At 38.9% G+C, this 18,907-nt stretch overlaps 1 protein-coding gene across 1 annotated transcript in view; it reads right to left on the bottom strand.

The window, feature by feature from the left end:
- LOC121373480 (fibrillin-2-like) overlaps positions 1-18,907 on the bottom strand; it is a 49,620-nt gene that overhangs the window by 14,494 nt on the left and 16,219 nt on the right. Inside the window, exons 6-7 of the mRNA XM_041500147.1 lie at positions 17,164-17,290; positions 5,151-5,271 (exon numbers count right to left, since the gene is read on the bottom strand). Of these exons, the coding sequence (XP_041356081.1) occupies positions 5,151-5,271; positions 17,164-17,290 (248 nt within the window). The remainder of the gene's footprint in view (positions 1-5,150; positions 5,272-17,163; positions 17,291-18,907) is intronic.

The following is an 18,907-nucleotide window of genomic DNA, read 5'->3' as shown; positions in this document are numbered from 1 at the left end:
AAGACAGACACTTTGTCGTTTCTACAAAAATCGGAACGTATAAGACTAATGTTGTTCCAATGTAGGTGTGTTCTGACAGTACGATGGTATGCGCATAATGAGAACTCCACTTAATCATACGCCAGACAGCACGTGTCCCTCACCTTATATTAGTGGAGTGGTCTCTAGCCGTGTTGTGTTTGTATGTGGCTAGCCTGCACTCTATGTAACAGAATGTCAGTTGTAGACATCCACACATGTGTTAAGGCCCATTTTGCAATAAACGACCCATTTGTAATAAATATGTACCCAATTTGTAATTTAAAACTCCGACCCATTTTCCAATAAGAATTGACCCATTCTGTAATAAAAGTAGGTGTCCACTGTTTCTATTACAAATGGGTCTTAACGAACGTTCGCCAAATATTGAGACTAAAACACACACATTAGCCTAAATCTGACGTCACAGATTGTTAGTTTGATCTCCTTAAAGTTCACTCACAGCATTAAACTTACCGGCCTGATGTCGTGGTTAAGCCATCGGACATAAAGCTGGTAGTTACATGATTCGCAGCCCAGTACCGGCTCCCACCCAGAGCTTTAACGACTCAATGGGTAGGTGTAAGACCACTAGGCCTACATCCTCTTCTCTCTCACTAACCACTAACCAATAACAGCTATCCCACTGTCCCGGACGGACAGCCCGTATAGCTGAGGTGTGTCCATGGATATAAGCACGAAATGGAATGAAAAGAAGTAAACGTATATGTCAGTGATTAGCACAAAGGCTGCGAGAAGAAACCCGACATCCCTATCTAAAACTGGCAGACTCGAATAGGAGAGTCAGGTTTCTTCCTGCCGGGTTTCTTCCTGCCCCATTTACCATAGTTTGACACCCAATAGCCGATGTATGTTTTGTACCGAGGTGTCGGTAAACATTCAGTCATTGTTCCTGCCTCGTCTGTATCAGACGGAAACATATACGTTTAACGTTATGGATACTTTATCGTCATGCTTACTTTTAAACTGCAATGAAGGAAGGAAGAAAGGAAGGAAATGTTGTATTTAACAACACATTCAACACATTTTATTTACGGTTATATGGCGTCGGGCATATGGTTCAGGACCACACAGGTATTGAGGGAAAGAAAGAAAGAAATGTTGTATTTAACAACACATTCAACACATTTTATTTACGGTTATATGGCGTCGGGCATATGGTTCAGGACCACACAGGTATTGAGGGAAAGAAAGAAAGAAATGTTGTATTTAACAACACATTCAACACATTTTATTTACGGTTATATGGCGTCGGGCATATGGTTCAGGACCACACAGGTATTGAGGGAAAGAAAGAAAGAAATGTTTTATTTACCGACGCACTCAGCACATTTTATTTACGGTTATATGGCGTCGGGCATATGGTTCAGGACCACACAGGTATTGAGGGAAAGAAAGAAAGAAATGTTTTATTTACCGACGCACTCAGCACATTTTATTTACGGTTATATGGCGTCGGGCATATGGTTCAGGACCACACAGGTATTGAGGGAAAGAAAGAAAGAAATGTTTTATTTACCGACGCACTCAGCACATTTTATTTACGGTTATATGGCGTCGGGCATATGGTTCAGGACCACACAGGTATTGAGGGAAAGAAAGAAAGAAATGTTTTATTTACCGACGCACTCAGCACATTTTATTTACGGTTATATGGCGTCGGGCATATGGTTCAGGACCACACAGGTATTGAGGGAAAGAAAGAAAGAAATGTTTTATTTACCGACGCACTCAGCACATTTTATTTACGGTTATATGGCGTCGGGCATATGGTTCAGGACCACACAGGTATTGAGGGAAAGAAAGAAAGAAATGTTTTATTTACCGACGCACTCAGCACATTTTATTTACGGTTATATGGCGTCGGGCATATGGTTCAGGACCACACAGGTATTGAGGGAAAGAAAGAAAGAAATGTTTTATTTACCGACGCACTCAGCACATTTTATTTACGGTTATATGGCGTCGGGCATATGGTTCAGGACCACACAGGTATTGAGGGAAAGAAAGAAAGAAATGTTTTATTTACCGACGCACTCAGCACATTTTATTTACGGTTATATGGCGTCGGGCATATGGTTCAGGACCACACAGGTATTGAGGGAAAGAAAGAAAGAAATGTTTTATTTACCGACGCACTCAGCACATTTTATTTACGGTTATATGGCGTCGGGCATATGGTTCAGCACATTTTATTTACGGTTATATGGCGTCGGGCATATGGTTCAGGACCACACAGGTATTGAGGGAAAGAAAGAAAGAAATGTTTTATTTACCGACGCACTCAGCACATTTTATTTACGGTTATGTGGCGTCAGACATATGATTAAACGCGCTCTGTCACGGATGGTTGACCTAATTACTGACCCAACAAAATATTACATGACAATATATACATTTGATTTGTACCTAAAAGTACTTTACTGAACCATCTACATAACCACCATATCACACTTATTATTAATATTTTATAAAAAATAATTGAATTATGGGTACGGTCCAAATTTCTGAGAAAAATAACGGCTATTTGGAGAGCAGAGGTGTGACGTATTATTTTGAGTCACGTGACGGGCATTCCTCGAATAACCGCAGTGCCAAAACGATTTATTAACCTCGTGTAACGAGAACGCTTTACCGTCCTCTGCGACGTAGGGTAAATAGAAAAAAAAAAAAACAATGAAAATAAGTTATTAAAAATTAATAAAAACATGTACTGAATGATAATAAGCTTATACATTAATTTATTTTAGTAACAGAAGCATATTAAACGTCGACAATCCCTACTAGTTAGGCTTTTGCATTTATAGGTAAATGTATCGCTAGTCGTACGCGAAAAACTCTAAACATCTGGATCACAAACACCGTCATTTTCCACCTTGTCAAATTCATTATTATACAAAATATGCCATAACAGCTGACTTGGGATAGGAATTGTTACATTTGTAAAGAATACTCTGAACTAGACGGTGTTTATATACGATGTGACTATATATACGAAGGCCGTGTCTATAGCCTCCACTAACGAGGGCTGGCTATATTCACAGCAAAAATGTATATACATGTAGGCGGTAAATAAGTACATGTATTTGATTGATCCACATTACCGAACCATCTGGAACAGGAGGAATACATACTAAGTACTGTATTAACAGTGCATTTTCTGAACAGGGGACGGGATGGGGGAGTATATGAATTTAGTGGACCCTTTTGTTTACGTTTTCCATAGATATATGAATAGCGTCATATTGTCCCTACAGTACTAACACAAAATTAATTATAATAAATAAATAAATAATAAAAATATAATAATAATAACAATAATAATAATAATAATAATAATGATAATGATGATGATGATGATGATAATGATGATGATGATGATAATGATGATGATAATGATGATGATGATGGATGAATAAATAAATAAATAAAAATAACAATTACAAATTATCAGCGGCTGAGGTAGATTAACTGAAAGAGAAACTAACTAAGGACAGTACACAAACTAACAACAGGGCTTAAACGTAATAATGTTTCACTGATTGCTAGTTTTAGGCTGCTTACATATATTTTGTAAAAAAGTTAATTTTACCGTAAATTAATATGACTAAAAGGTTATTTCGCTGTATTTAGTCACATTTCAAATGCTCAACATTGCAAGGGGCAATAAAACTCAAAATACATTTTTTTATAGGCTACTAGTATAGCTTAGACCACTCCCGAGTCCCCCTCTAAATTTATGTAACGTTTCTGTAACAACCGCCCCCACCCACCCCACCCCACCGCGACGTGATTTTACCAACGTTATAATAATGTAATAATAATAATAATACACAATTATTACTACTACTACTACTACTACTACTACTACTACTACTACTACTACTACTACTACTACTACTACTACTACTATTACTACTACTACTACTACTATTATTATTATTAGCCTACTACTACCTTTTTGGGGTGGAGGGGCGGTGTTTTATCTGGAGTTTTGGCTATAAAAATGCTAGATTAACGTGCGTGCACACACGCACAAACGGCAGGCTGAACTTGTCCCTGCACGTAGAACTGGATTCAACTGGGTTAAGTAATAATTAGCCAACCTTTGGACGACAAAACATGCAACAGTACACTGGGTTTTTTTACGTTATACATTAAAACCGAAATACCACTTTGCGAGCCAGTCAAAATAATTTGCACACGCGCCTAATAATAATAATAATAATAATAATAATAATAAATGGTGAGTTCATGTTCCGACTGTTTATTATTTTATTTCAGCGTATTCGCGGTTATTTTCGTCATGAAATAATATATTTGTTATTATTTGTCATGTATATAGCCGGCCCTCATTTACCAAGTCTCTATACATGGCGATCGTTTATATAAAATCCACAAATACATTATACGGTTGTCGTATATATAGCCTCATCACTACGAATCTGTTTTTCCGTATTTTTATGACTTTTTACAATAAGACTTCCAAATTTTAAAAATGAAGCGTGTCGTGGAATTCCCTCGATCGTAGTTCAGTTAAAATGTTTTGGATCATACAATAACTAGGTTTGGTATTCCAAATGAATGTAAGTTTCATTTATAATGCATATTTAGAGAAACATGGCCCACTAAATCCGTGATTGAGCTCCTTTAAGGACCACAAAGATATCGAGGGAGGAAATCCGCTATAGCCACTTCGTGGGCTACTCTTTTGGATTAGCAGCAAGGGATCTTTTACATGCACCATCCCATAGACAGGATCGATCCTAAACTGGCCGCGTATCAAGCGAACGCTTTACCACTGGGCTACGTCGCGCCCTCTAAACTGCAATGAAATAGCATCCAGTGGCGGATCAAGAAAATCCATTTAGGGGGGCCCCAGTGACATGAGGTGGAATGCCAAGGGAACTTTGGGGGAGGTTTGGAGGTGGATCGTAAAAAAAATTGAAAATTAATATATAATAAAATTATAACTATCGGAAAATTTAGGGGGTGGGGGGTGGGGGGTGGCGGGCCCTTGGACACCCTAGATCCGCCTCTGGCATCAAATTGCTAAACTAGTTTGTCTTAGTATATAAAGAAAGGCTAGAGGACTCTCGAAATAAATTTACCTTTCCTTGCGTCCTTTCCAACGACGTATCGATGACTGATCCTAGCCGCGTACTACTGCAGTGTGTGTAGAAAGTAACATCCCGCGAGTCGGGGCGTGGAGTGAGGTGTGGCCGTCTGTACCTGTGTTATATACGAGGATAAAAATAACTTTCACATGCTCAACGTGTTTCTCATTTATTGTGTTTGTATCTTCTCATATTTCCGCCTGTATGGCGAGATCGTGACGTCGTGTTAGCGGGTAGCGGAGACCGGAGACATGGGCGGATCCAAGGGGGGGGGGGGGACCGGGGGGACGCGTCCCCCCAAAAAATTGTTCAAGTGCCCTCAAAATGTCCAAGTGCCCTTTTTGTTTGTAGAATTTTTTTTTTTTTAAGTAAACAATAATTATATTGTAGATAAATGAAATCAAGATTTTCGTGTACATGCGCAAGCTTGCAGATATGTGTCTGTGTTATTGAGTCTCAATGGGGCCCCATTGAGGTTCTAACGCGAGTGACGCCAATTTACTTCATTATTGCTAGTATATTATGACGTAGAACTGTAGGAATTCATATTAATTGTAAATATCAAAACTTGTAGTAAGGTGCCCTTTTGACGAGTCAATGTGCCCTTCTTTTTTGGTCCCCCCCTAAAAATATTTCCTGGATCCGCCCATGGGAGAAATTCTTTCTAGACTCGCGTGTCTCAACCTTCTTGACGAGGATGTTGACAATGGCAGAAGTGAAGTCTCAGGCATCAGATTCCATTCATTGAGCACGCGCGGGCGAAATATCCAACACACTGATCGAGGGAGAACAACGGGCGGTGCCGGCCTCGGTGCTGTAGTGGTTAACCTAGTGGATTTAAGGCCGGTAGGTACTGGGTTCGCCTCCCGGTTCCGGTGTAACAGCCCAAAATATACCCCCCGCCAAACTATACACGGGGTTAAAGTGGGCTTAGCCTGTTTTATACCCCTAACTCTAACCCTAATTTTTTATTACTAACCTGTATGCAAAATAAATAAATAAATAAATAATAATAATAAATGCTTCAAAAGAAAAGTAACTATTGCTTTCTTAAAGATAAAACTATCACAGATTAGTCATTTTAGAAGATATTTCAAAAAGAATTCTAGCTCAAAAAATATAAATTATGATGGAAAACAACCTCTGGACATTGAAATACAGACTACACAGGTATATTCTGGGCTAGCCTGTTTTATACCCCGGGGCATATTCTGGGCTAGTCCAGTGTATACCCCGGGTATAGTTTGGCGGGGGGTATATTTTGGGCTATTACACCGGAACCGGCCAGAGCGAGGTAAGCGAGGAGTAAGTCTTCTTTCTTACTAACCATTAACAGCTAACCACTTACACTGTTCTGGACAGACGGTCCACTTAGCTGTGTGTGTGTGTGTGTGTGTGTGTGTGTGTGTGTGTGTGTGTGTGTGCGTGTGTGCGTGCGTGTGTGTGTCTGTGTGTGTATGTGTATGTATGGCTGTGTGTGTATCTGTCTGTCTGTATGTGTGTGAGTGTGTGTGTGTGTCTGTGTGCGTCTGTCTGTGTGTTTGAGTGTGTGTGTGTGTGTGTGCGCGTGTGTGTGTCTGTGTGTGTGCGCGCCCAGGACAGCGTGCTTGAAACACGAAAATAAGTGACAGGGTGGCATTGAAGTGTAGTTTTATGGTATTAACCAATATTTCATTTTTAGACGTGTTACGGTATACTGAATAGATGTATGGTATTAACTAATATTTCATATGTAGATATAGTACGTGTGTGTGTGTGTGTGTGTATATATATATATATATATATATATATATATATATATATATATATATATATATATATATATACACGTATATATATATATAAAAATATAGATATAGATATAGATACAGATATAGATATAGATATAGATACAGATATAGATATAACACACACACACACACACACACACACCACACACACACACACACACACACACACGTAATATATATATCGTCGCGTGAGAGCCAGAAGGACGTAAGTGCATAAAAATTCATTTTTAAAAAGCCGAGATAATGAAGGAACACTGTTTTTCTTGATCAGTAGTTAAGATGTCGAATTTCTTTTAATGACAATGAAAGCTGAACATATTTACGATTTCTTTGTACATTTGCGGTATTTATATCATATTAGGTGTTTTAGTTATTTGCTTAAATAGTTGTAGTTACGACAATTATTGACTCATGATGGATTAAATGCGTCACTTACGACCGACAGTATATCAAGTAAATTTGAATATTTATTCTGAAAGAACAATCACTTGTAAAACATTTCAGTTTGCAAATCACATATTTATTTTTAAAAAGAGAAAACTTGTAAATAGAACATATTTAGAAGCAAACATTCAAAAAGGAATACAAGTAGAAGTACGTATTAATAAAATCACCGCTTAAACAAAATATTACGTGAAAAAAAAGTTATTTTACTTTTGTTAATAATAATACGATAAATAAAATCAAACTACTCTGTCTCGTGAAATCTTTGTTTTCTTTGACCCACCCCTGATTTTGCCTAAGTCTGGTGCAGGGGTTTTGCCAGAGGGTAAAAAGGTATGGTGCCATACCCAAATATTTTTGCAGAATAGAACTTTTTGACAAAATTAATTACTCTTATCATTACTGTATGATTTTCTTAATCCTAACCCTAAACGTAAACCATTTTCTTTCTAAGGGAGGACCCACCATACCCCTGTTGACTGTGGTTGCATTCAATTCCATAGAGCCATACCCAAGAATTTCTATCTGGCAGAAACACTGTGATGGTAGTGCTCCATGTTGGTTGTTTGATGGTGGTGCATCAGAATCAGACAACTTGTCCACACAAAACCTCTTTTTCTAGGCAAGTGTTCGTTCCTGGTGAGTCATCAGAAAAGCTGATGTCATTTTGTGTGCAGTGTTCTTTCCGTGTTCTTTGAGCCATGGGAGTCCTTTTGCAGATAGTTCCTAGTTCTGCTACCTCAGGGTGTACTTCGCTAGTTTCAAGAATACCTGGTTTATCAGTTAGTGCAACAGACAAACCGGAATAGTTAAGCAAACTGAAGCTGGTATCCTTAATGAAGAAACTATGTTTAGCAGCCTATTGGCTTGGGATACACCGGGTTCAAGTGAAGCTCATTCAAAGGATATAGGGTTTACATTTCCAATGAGGGTGTGTACTGAATATAAAATCCAGAAGTAGTGAACACTATACCATGTCCACCTGTTGAGTATGCAGGATCCTCTCCATGTTATATTGAGTGAACAGTAACCCCTACAGCTTCTGCTGTGCGTTGGGTGTACTCTCCGGGTTATGTTGTGTGTTCAGTGCACATTCCTGGTTTTGTTGTGTATTTGTTGATCTCTCCGGGTTCTGTTGTGTGTCCAGTGAGCTCTCCAGGTTATACTGCGTGTTCGGTGATCTCTCCAGGTTCCGTTGTGTGTCCAGTGATCTCTCCAAGTTCTATTGTGTGTTCAGTGATCTCTCCAGGTTATGTTGTGTGTCCAGTGATCTCTCCAGGTTCTGTTGTGTGTTCAGTGATCTCTCCAGGTTCTGTTGTATGTTCAGTGATCCCTCCAGGTTCTATTGTGTGTCCAGTGGTCTCTCCAGGTTCTACTGTGTTCAGAGATCTCTCCAGGTTATGTATGATGTGTGTTCAGTGATATATCCAGACTATGTTATGTGCAGTGTTTTATTGAGTGTTAAGTGATCAATCCTCCGGTTTCTGTTGCATGTGCTAAATTATTTTCTGGGTCTGTTGTGAGTGATATGTCATGTTCAAGTTCTCTTGTGTGTGCTACGTCATGATCATGGTATGTTATATGTGTGTTATGTCATGTTCTTCAGGTTCTGTTGTGTGTACTATGCCACGTTCAGGTTCTTTTGTGTGTGCCACGTCATATGCAGGTTTTCTTGTGAGTGCTATGTCATGTTCAGGTTTTGTCGCAAGTGACTGGATAAGGGCCGTGGTATGCGCTGTCCTGTCTGTGGGGAAGTGCATACAAAAGATACCATGCTGCATTAGGAAACATGTAGTGGGTTTCCTCTGATGACTACGAGTCACAATTACCAAATGTTTGACATCTAATAGCCGATGATTAATTAATCAATGTGCTCTAGTGATGTCATTAAACAAAACAAACAAATAAACTTTCGCCAGTGCTATGTCTCGTTCATTTTGTATGGTGATTATTTTCTCATGTTTAGCTATTTGCTGTTATGTTCAGGTCTTCTTGTCATTGATGTGCCAAGTTCTGTTGTGTATGCTATATATCATGTTCAGGTCCTGTTATGTGAGCTATGTCATGTTCATGTCCTGTTGTGTGAGCTATGTCATGTTCAGGTCCTGTTATGTGAGCTATGCCATGTTCAGGTCCTGTTATGTGAGCTATGCCATGTTCAGGTCCTGTTATGTGAGCTATGTCATGTTCAGGTCCTGTTATGTGAGCTATGCCATGTTCAGGTCCTGTTGTGTGAGCTATGTCATGTTCAGGTCCTGTTGTGTGAGCTATGTCATGTTCATGTCCTGTTGTGTGAGCGATGTCATATTCCGGTCCTGTTGTGTGATATGTCATGTTCATGTTCTGTTGTGCGTGCTGTGTTGTGTCATGTTCGGGTTCAACATTCTGTTGCAAATATTCGTTAATTGTAAAGTTAATAAAAATTCATAGATCTTGCTGTCGTTTATGTTGAGACCACATTCACTTTATTCGCCTTTACACTTTACGTCTGATTACACTATCTTCTGTTACTGGACTTTGTCCTGGATAACTTACAATTGCGTTTGTATGTGCAATATTGTTAATCCATAATGCCTACATTAAGGCAATCCTATAGATCTTCAAAGGCAGCTGACAGACGGAACTTGATCACCGTAACATACAATTAAATACATCCAATTTCAGTGTAATTATGCTTGCACTTTGGTCGTATATGCCACATACAACATTATTATGAATTCAAATTGTTTCTACGGATACAAATTATGTTGGAAACTTTGCTTCGATTGAAAAAACTTCAAAATAGATATTTGTTTTTCAAGACAATTCACCAAAACATGTTTATTATTATTATTATGGTGCACATAAAATTGCAAACCATACCAACATTAATGTTACTGCAATTCCTATTTATATATACAGACACGATTCTCGTCTGTTGCCAAATGGTTCGTTGCATGCAGTATCAATTTTTTTCCCATATTAGACCGGGCTCTCACACCGACAAAAGTTATAATATTTTTAGGATTCAAGCACATAAAAATATTGACATAATGTACGCTCTATTGTACTTCGCATCTGTAATTTCTATCACAAACCGATAACAATGAATGCATATGGATCGTATTTGGCACATACGACCTATGTCAGACATAGTTGTATAACGAACTGTATTTAAAATGGGTGTATCTACCACATACGACCAGTCGTGTTCACATAATGGACAGCAAGGAAATCGGAGGAAAGTCGTACGTGTCAGTTACGTCTATTTTCGTGCAAATTGGTATCTGTGATTCACTTACGACCATTTAAATCCTTCAGTATAAGCGATGATATTAGGGACACAGCTACGATTTTTTGTGACAATATGTAATCGGGGATGGCGATTCCAAATATGCAAAAAGACGTTTTAGGTCGTATCTGCCACTTACGACCTTTTAGCTCTCACGCGACGATATATACTTATGCCATAAAACTATACACTATAATGTCATATATATCTATCTATATATATATATATATATACATGAATATATATATATATATATATATATATATATAGATATAGATATAGATATAGATATACATACATATATACATGTATATATATATATATATATATATATATATATATATATATATATATATATATATATATATATATATATATAGATAGATAGATAGATAGATAGATAGATAGATATGACATTATAGTGTATAGTTTTATGGCATAAGTAATTCTTTGTTTGATCTACAGGGCAAAGTAATAAACATCTATATTATCTTAGATTTTTTTTAATGTTAAAGGGATATTCCTGAGTTTGCTGCAATGTTCTAAGATGTTATCGACTAATAAAATATTTCTACGATTAAACTTACATATTAAATATATTTTCTTGTTTAGAATATTAGTAGCTGTATACTAAACGTGTTTCTGATCGTTCGGATATTTGTACTAGGTTAATTTTCATTTTTTGAAGACAAAATTCAGATTGGGCTTCTTACAAATATTAAGATGACCAGAAACACATTGAATATACAGACACTAATATTCGAAACAAGAACTATATTTAATATGTAATCGTAGAAATATTTTATTAGTCGGAAACATCTTACAATGCAGCAAACTCAGGAATGCCCCTTTAAAGCTCACGCAAATTCCTGAGGGTTCTTTTTTTCGCCTTTGGTTGGTAGAAAAGTACTCTTGAAGTTAATGTCTCACATTCCAATCTTTGAAAAGGTTTTCCCGATTTAACGACAAAACCGTATTCACATAACAAAATCGTATCTCTGCACCAGGCAGAGTCGAAATGATGAAAGGCGAGTCGTGATTGCTTCCATCATCCCTATCAGGTGCTCGCCACTCTCCTAGGAGATACGTAACATGTTTCATCCCTCCTGCACCACCCATAGGAGGACTGCCACTCTCAGACTAGCTTAGAAAAGCCAAACTCAATAGAATATGTGGTGTTTTACCAACCTCGTGTTTTTATTACCCACGTACACTGTCGAATGTCTCGATATAACGAACACTGATACCTCGAACTGACTGTTTGTTGTTTATACTTAAGGTTCAAGCACGCTGTCCTGGAAACAAACCTCAGCTCTCTGGGCTGTCTGTCCAGGACAGTGGGGTAGTATCCATAAGCGTACGAGACAAGAGAAAATAGGGGAAGCTGACCTCAATTCCCCCCCCCCCCCCCCAACCTCCCGTGCTGGAGCAAAACATCAAATTGGGGCAAAAAGTATAGAGAAATTCGGGCAAAATGTGCTAACCTGAGACCTTTTTTATGGTGTATTTCCATTATTCTACCATCAAACTTAGCTGTAATTCATGTAAAAATGCGTAGTGAATCGTTATATTTAGCTGTTTGGTAGTAATGCTAATATGAATATATGTTGCGATCCAGATTCGAACATTTTCGTTTAATTCGGTCAAAACCCAGTCTGCAACCCCCCCCCCCCCCCCCCACACACACACACACAATAATGGGAGCCCGTACGACTACGGTAGTGTCGAGTGTTCTTTGACTAGATTCGCCCCCCCCCCCCCCCCACACACACACGAAATAATGGGAGCCCGTACGAATACGGTAGTGTCGATTGTTCTTTGACTAGATTCGCACACACACACACACACACACACACACACACACACACACACACACACACACACACACACAATAATGGGAGCCCGTACGGTACGACTACGGTAGTGTCGAGTGTTCTTTGACTAGATTCGCGAATAGCCGAATCACATGACTTGCTTTCTTGCTAACTGGTCTATCCGACTCGAACTTAGGTTCCGGGTTTCTGAGTTAGCTCCCCACCACAACACCCCCCCCCCCCCCCCCATACACACCCACCCCACCCAACCCTTCCCACCGACCACGTCGGATTACCCGCTAGTATGGTTACCAAATAAGCTGTGAGTAAAAAGCCTGGTTTGGCTCGTAAGTTGCCACACCCTTCAAGAATACATGATCCGCCGCTTGTATGGTTGGTTACCAATAGCTACAAGTAAAAATCTGATTTCTCTCCGATATGTATGACATCCCCCGCCAACCATCCATTACAGAATACAGTCAGGATCTACCACTGGTATGGTTACCAATAGCGACAACTTTCAATAAAAAGTCTGATTTCTCTCCGAAGTGGTCAGCCCACACCCACACCCCACCACCACCCACACTCCACCACCACCCCATATAAGTGTCAGGATCCGCCGCTGGTACGGTTTTCATCAGAGACCACTAAAAGCATAATGTTTACATTTCGTTCATGTTACGCTGACTGCAGCATGTTGCGTTGTTTACTCAGTGGCTGTTAACACGTGTTTACTGTCAGTCGATTACTTCTTTAGAAAGGAATGTTTGTCTAACAGCACCCCAGCACATTGTTTAATAAACCATTAAAGGCATACTGTCACGGATTTAAGGACCTTATTTCTCTAAAAATGGATAATAAATAAAAATTACAATAATTGTTAGAAACCAAATCTAGCTATCGCATCACCTTAACTGAACCATGCTGGAGTGAAATCAATGCCAACCCTCTCGGCAATTTTAGTTTTTGAATTATGGACCATTGCCATAATTCAATTATTTTTACAAAATATCATTAATAAATGGAGTATGGTGGTTATGAAGATGGTTGAATAAAGTACATTTAGGGACAAATCGAATTATTTTTGTTCAGGTAATACTTTGTTAGACTATTAAAGGGACATTCCTGAGTTTGCTGTAATGTTTTAAGATGTTATCGACTAATAAAATATTTCTACGATTAAACTTACATATTAAATATATTTTCTTGTTTAGAATATTAGTGGCTGTATATTAAACGTGTCTGTGACAATATGCCTTTAACACAGGGCAATTGTGACATCTGGTCTAGAGTGTGAGAGTAGAAAGGAAAAGAATGTGTGTCTGACAACACCCCAGCACATTGTTTATAAACCATTAACACAGGCCAATTGTGACATCTGGTCTAGAGTGTGAGAGTAGAAAGGAAAGGAATGTTTGTCTGATAACACCCCAGCACATTGTTTAATAAACCATTAACACAGGGCAATTGTGACATCTGGTCTAGAGTGTGAGAGTAGAAAGGAAAGGAATGTTTGTCTGATAACACCCCAGCACATTGTTTAATAAACCATTAACACAGGCCAATTGTGACATCTGGTCTAGAGTGTGAGAGTAGAAAGGAAAGGAAGGTGTGTCTGACAACACCCCAGCACATTGTTTAATAAACCATTAACACAGGGCAATTGTGACATCTGGTCTAGAGTGTGAGAGTAGAAAGGAAAGGAATGTTTGTCTGATAACACCCCAGTACATTGTTTCACCACAAGGACAATTATCGGATAGTATTTGCATCTCAAAGTCATTGACATACATAGATAATAATATGGATGACAACACTTCTCCCTGAAATAAACTGTCACGTCACGAGTGACCGAGGACACTGAATCCCGTTATTCCCCAACAGAAATAACAAAACAAAATGTAATTAAATGTATATGTATTTCTAAAAAAATACAAATATGTGATCACAAGGCAAATTTAAGCTTTAAAGTAAATTGTAATAGTGTTCTCTGGGAATTTAATATGAAGCATTGGCAAATACTACATACAGTTCAGCTTCAATCACACCAGTCTTGAAAGTTACTACAGCACAGAATGTCTTCACTTAAACACTTGAAACATCAAGTCGAGGTCTTTACAAAAGTAGCTCAGCCCTTAAAACCATCAGCAAGGTCGTTCAACTCGTGGAACCACCATCATGGTCACTCTGCCCTTGAAATCAGCAAAATGGCTCCACCCTTGAAACCTCATCAAGGTTGACACCGTAGACCCACTCGTTAGTCTGTCATCCATCTCCAAGATGCGGCGACACCATAGACCCACTCGTTAGTCTGTCATCCATCTCCAAGATGCGGCGACACCATAGACCCACTCGTTAGTCTGTCATCCATCTCCAAGATGCGGCGACACCATAGACCCACTCGTTAGTCTGTCATCCATCTCCAAGATGCGGCGACACCATAGACCCACTCGTTAGTCTGTCATCCATCTCCAAGATGCGACGACACCATAGACCCACTCGATAGTCTGTCATCCATCTCCAAGATGCGGCGACACCATAGACCCACTCGTTAGTCTGTCATCCATCTCCAAGATGCGGCGACACCATAGACCCACTCGTTAGTCTGTCATCCATCTCCAAGATGCGGCGACACCATAGACCCACTCGTTAGTCTGTCATCCATCTCCAAGATGCGGCGACACCATAGACCCACTCGTTAGTCTGTCATCCATCTCCAAGATGCGGCGACACCATAGACCCACTCGTTAGTCTGTCATCCATCTCCAAGATGCGGCGACACCATAGACCCACTCGTTAGTCTGTCATCCATCTCCAACACGCGACGACACCAAACGCTACTGGTAACCCTCACACTATGTACGTCACCCGCTCAAACCCACAAAACGACCTATTAATAAAAAAACCCATAATAACCAATACAATGATCAGCATATGCCACACTGAGTATGGCTGACTGAACTGCGGCCATAATGACCTTTCTGTGCCGTTCACAATACAATATGCAATATATATTTCCAGTAACATTAAATTCATTGTTGCTGCATATATAACATACAACATTTTATACAAATTCCAATCAGTATAATTACTTATACCTTTAAACAATAAAATGACCAAACTGCTATATTCCCCTACTATCTATACTAGCATGTCTCAACAATTCACATCGATAGTATAGTTTACCCATAAAACTGTTCCAAAAGTAGACGTCTCAAATTTACAACAGTTTTCATGATATACAAATTACATAAAATATACTTACAACATAATGCAACTCCGAGTTTAATAATGTAACATTGAACATTTACAAGTAACCCAAAACATACTTATCCCAGTTGTTTACAGCAAACCTTTCCAAAGCTTCCAACACTGCACCTGTTCAGTTCTGCATTCTGTGCGACATAGCTCTAAGCTTCCAACACTGCACCTGTTCAGCTCTGCATTCTGTGCGACATAGCTCTAAGCTTCCAACACTGCACCTGTTCAGCTCTGCATTCTGTGCGACATAGCTCTAAGCTTCACGCTAACAACAAATAAGGAGGGAACATAGCTCTAAGCTCCAAAAGCTCTAAGCTCCAAGCCATAGCTCTAAGCCAAGCTAAAGCCAAGCCAAGCTAAAAGCCAAGCCAAGCCAAGCCAAGAACAAGACAAGCCAAGCCAAGCCAAGCCAAGACAAGCCAAGCCAAGCCAAGCCAAGACAAGACAAGACGCCAATTCAAGCTAAAAGGCAACGCTAAGCCAAAGCAAGCAATAAGATGAGATGAGATATAAGATAAAATATAAAACAAGATGTTGTAATAAGATAAATTGTTCAGGGCCGTACCCTCGGGGGGGGGGGGGGGGGGGGGGGGGGGGGGGGTCCCCCACTGAGAATATCACTTTTTTAGTTTTTACTCCAGAAAATAGCATACACATCTCAGGGTTTAATCTGTATAGTGTTTTATTTGTTTATAAATAGTAGTGCCCCCCCCCCCCCCCCACACACACACACACGGATTTTGATGAATGAATTAATGTTTAACGACACCCCAGCACGAAAAATACATCGGCTATTGGGTGTCAAACTATGGCAATGCAAACAAATAAAGTGATGATCAACATCAATACAAACATTTAAGATTTAAATAAAATCACAGTGTAAAGAACTGTGCAAAAACACAAATACCACAGATAGATACTGAATTTTACTCAAAATTTCAATTTTGTGCTGTATTGGCCATTCTCAAAGAAAATGTTACACCCCTGCACCACGGCGAGGTTACAGCACGCGCAGTGGGGATTTTGATCAGGGTACGGCCCTGTTGTTGGGGTGTCACGATACATAACACACGATGTGATACGTAACATGATATTTGTTTTCTCCATATAACAAATTGAAACTTGGGTGAAATGATTTCTGAAAAAGAAATAAGACGATAAAAGTTAAACATTGATTGTGCACAAATTTAGTGTAGATATACCATTACCGTAGACAGATTAACATAAACAGGGACACATTCTCTGTCCAATCACTGTCTTTATTGAAGGAAATACCATTACCGTAGACAGATTAACATAAACAGAGACACATTCTCTGTCCAATCACTGTCTTTATTGAAGGAAATACCATTACCGTGGACAGATTAACATAAACAGGGACACATCCTCTGTCCAATCACTGTCTTTATTGAAGGAAATACCATTACCGTAGACAGTTTAACATAAACAGAGACACATTCTCTGTCCAATCACTGTCTTTACTGAAGGAAGTACCATTACCGTAGACAGATTGACATAAACAGGGACACATCCTCTGTCCAATCACTGTCTTTACTGAAGGAAATACCATTACCGTAGACAGTTTAACATAAACAGGGACACATTCTCTGTCCAATCACTGTCTTTATTGAAGGAAATACCTGGTCAATAACTACCATCGACGTCCCAGACTGCGTTCACCTAACGACAAAAACACGAATACAATATTTACAGAAACACTATTCTACAATTTTCAGCTACGATACATTTAACAAAATAAATTGCAATCAATTAACGTAAAAAATCAACAATGTGGACGTAAAACACATCCATTATAGTAAACAAAAGTGAAGCACCCTCCAATAAACAGGAAAGTTTCTAACTGCGTTCAGGCGCATGCCATGGGCGTACATGGGGGGGGGGGGGGGGGGGGGTTCGATGGGTTCGACCGACCCCCCCCTGAAATCGCTTTTTTTTAAATTTAATATATCTGACATTGATATCTGACATTATTATATTTACTCAACATAGAAATATATGCCCAATATCTCTGCAATCTATTTTGGAACCCCCCTTTTCAAAATCCTATGTATTGGAATCCCCGTTTTCAAAATCCTATGTACGCCCATGCATGCGTTTGCAAAATGTATCGTATCGCGCATATGCGGTTCGTCATTTTCAATTCTTAAGGCCACTACATGAACAAATAAATGTTTTTTAACTATTCACAGTTGACAAATACTTTGTTTAATATTTTTGTAAAAGGAAAAATTCAGTTTGTCAAGCGTTCTGGTCAGGTCTGCGTTTTACCAACACCCACCGCTAATCGATGTCAATACTGACAGGCAGTGAATAGTTTGTAAAATACCAATTTTCAAATGAATTGATTCGTAATTAACACAATTTATACACTCAAAATTATTTACAATTGTTCGGAATGGATTATGAATACCATTCACAACAATAGCGGCACAGATATGTAGCATACCTTTTGCAGACCAAATTTCATCATTGAAAACAAATTCTAACAATAGGGGTCTTAAAAATCATAGAAATTAAATGATTTGGCCTTGTTGTGCACGAGAAAACAAACTGAACGGAAGCATAAAACCGTTAGGGACGTTGACGATACATCTCAGTACAAACTAGTAAATCCATACAAGATTAAAATAGAAATCAATACACAGAGAGAGAGAGAGAGAGAGAGAGAGAGAGAGAGAGAGAGAGAGAGAGAGAGAGAGAGAGAGAGAGAGAGAGAGGGAGGGGGGGGGGGGGGGGGACAAAACATCATATTTACAAATCCGTGTATTTTGTCTCATAACTGTCTAGTTTAAATAACATTTTGTTTAGCAACAGAACCCTAAAATAATCATAAAAACAACAAAAGGGCACAGTAGTTTAGTTCAAAAAGCTCTACCATTTAGGTTCAGAACCCTAACATAATCATAAAAACAACAAAAGGGCACAGTAGTTTAGTTCAAAAGGCTCTACCATTTAGGTTCAGAACCCTAACATAATCATAAAAACAACAAAAGGGCACAGTAGTTTAGTTCAAAAGGCTCTGCCATTTAGGTTCAGAACCCTAAAATAATCATAAAAACAACAAAAGGGCACAGTAGTTTAGTTCAAAAGGCTCTACCATTTAGGTTCAGAACCCTAACATAATCATAAAAACAACAAAAGGCTCTGCCA

Source organism: Gigantopelta aegis, chromosome 5 (assembly GCF_016097555.1).
Source record: "Gigantopelta aegis isolate Gae_Host chromosome 5, Gae_host_genome, whole genome shotgun sequence".
Lineage (NCBI taxonomy): Eukaryota > Metazoa > Mollusca > Gastropoda > Neomphalida > Peltospiridae > Gigantopelta > Gigantopelta aegis.
Note: the sequence above shows the minus strand (reverse complement) of the source record. Positions and strands in the feature narration are given on the sequence as shown.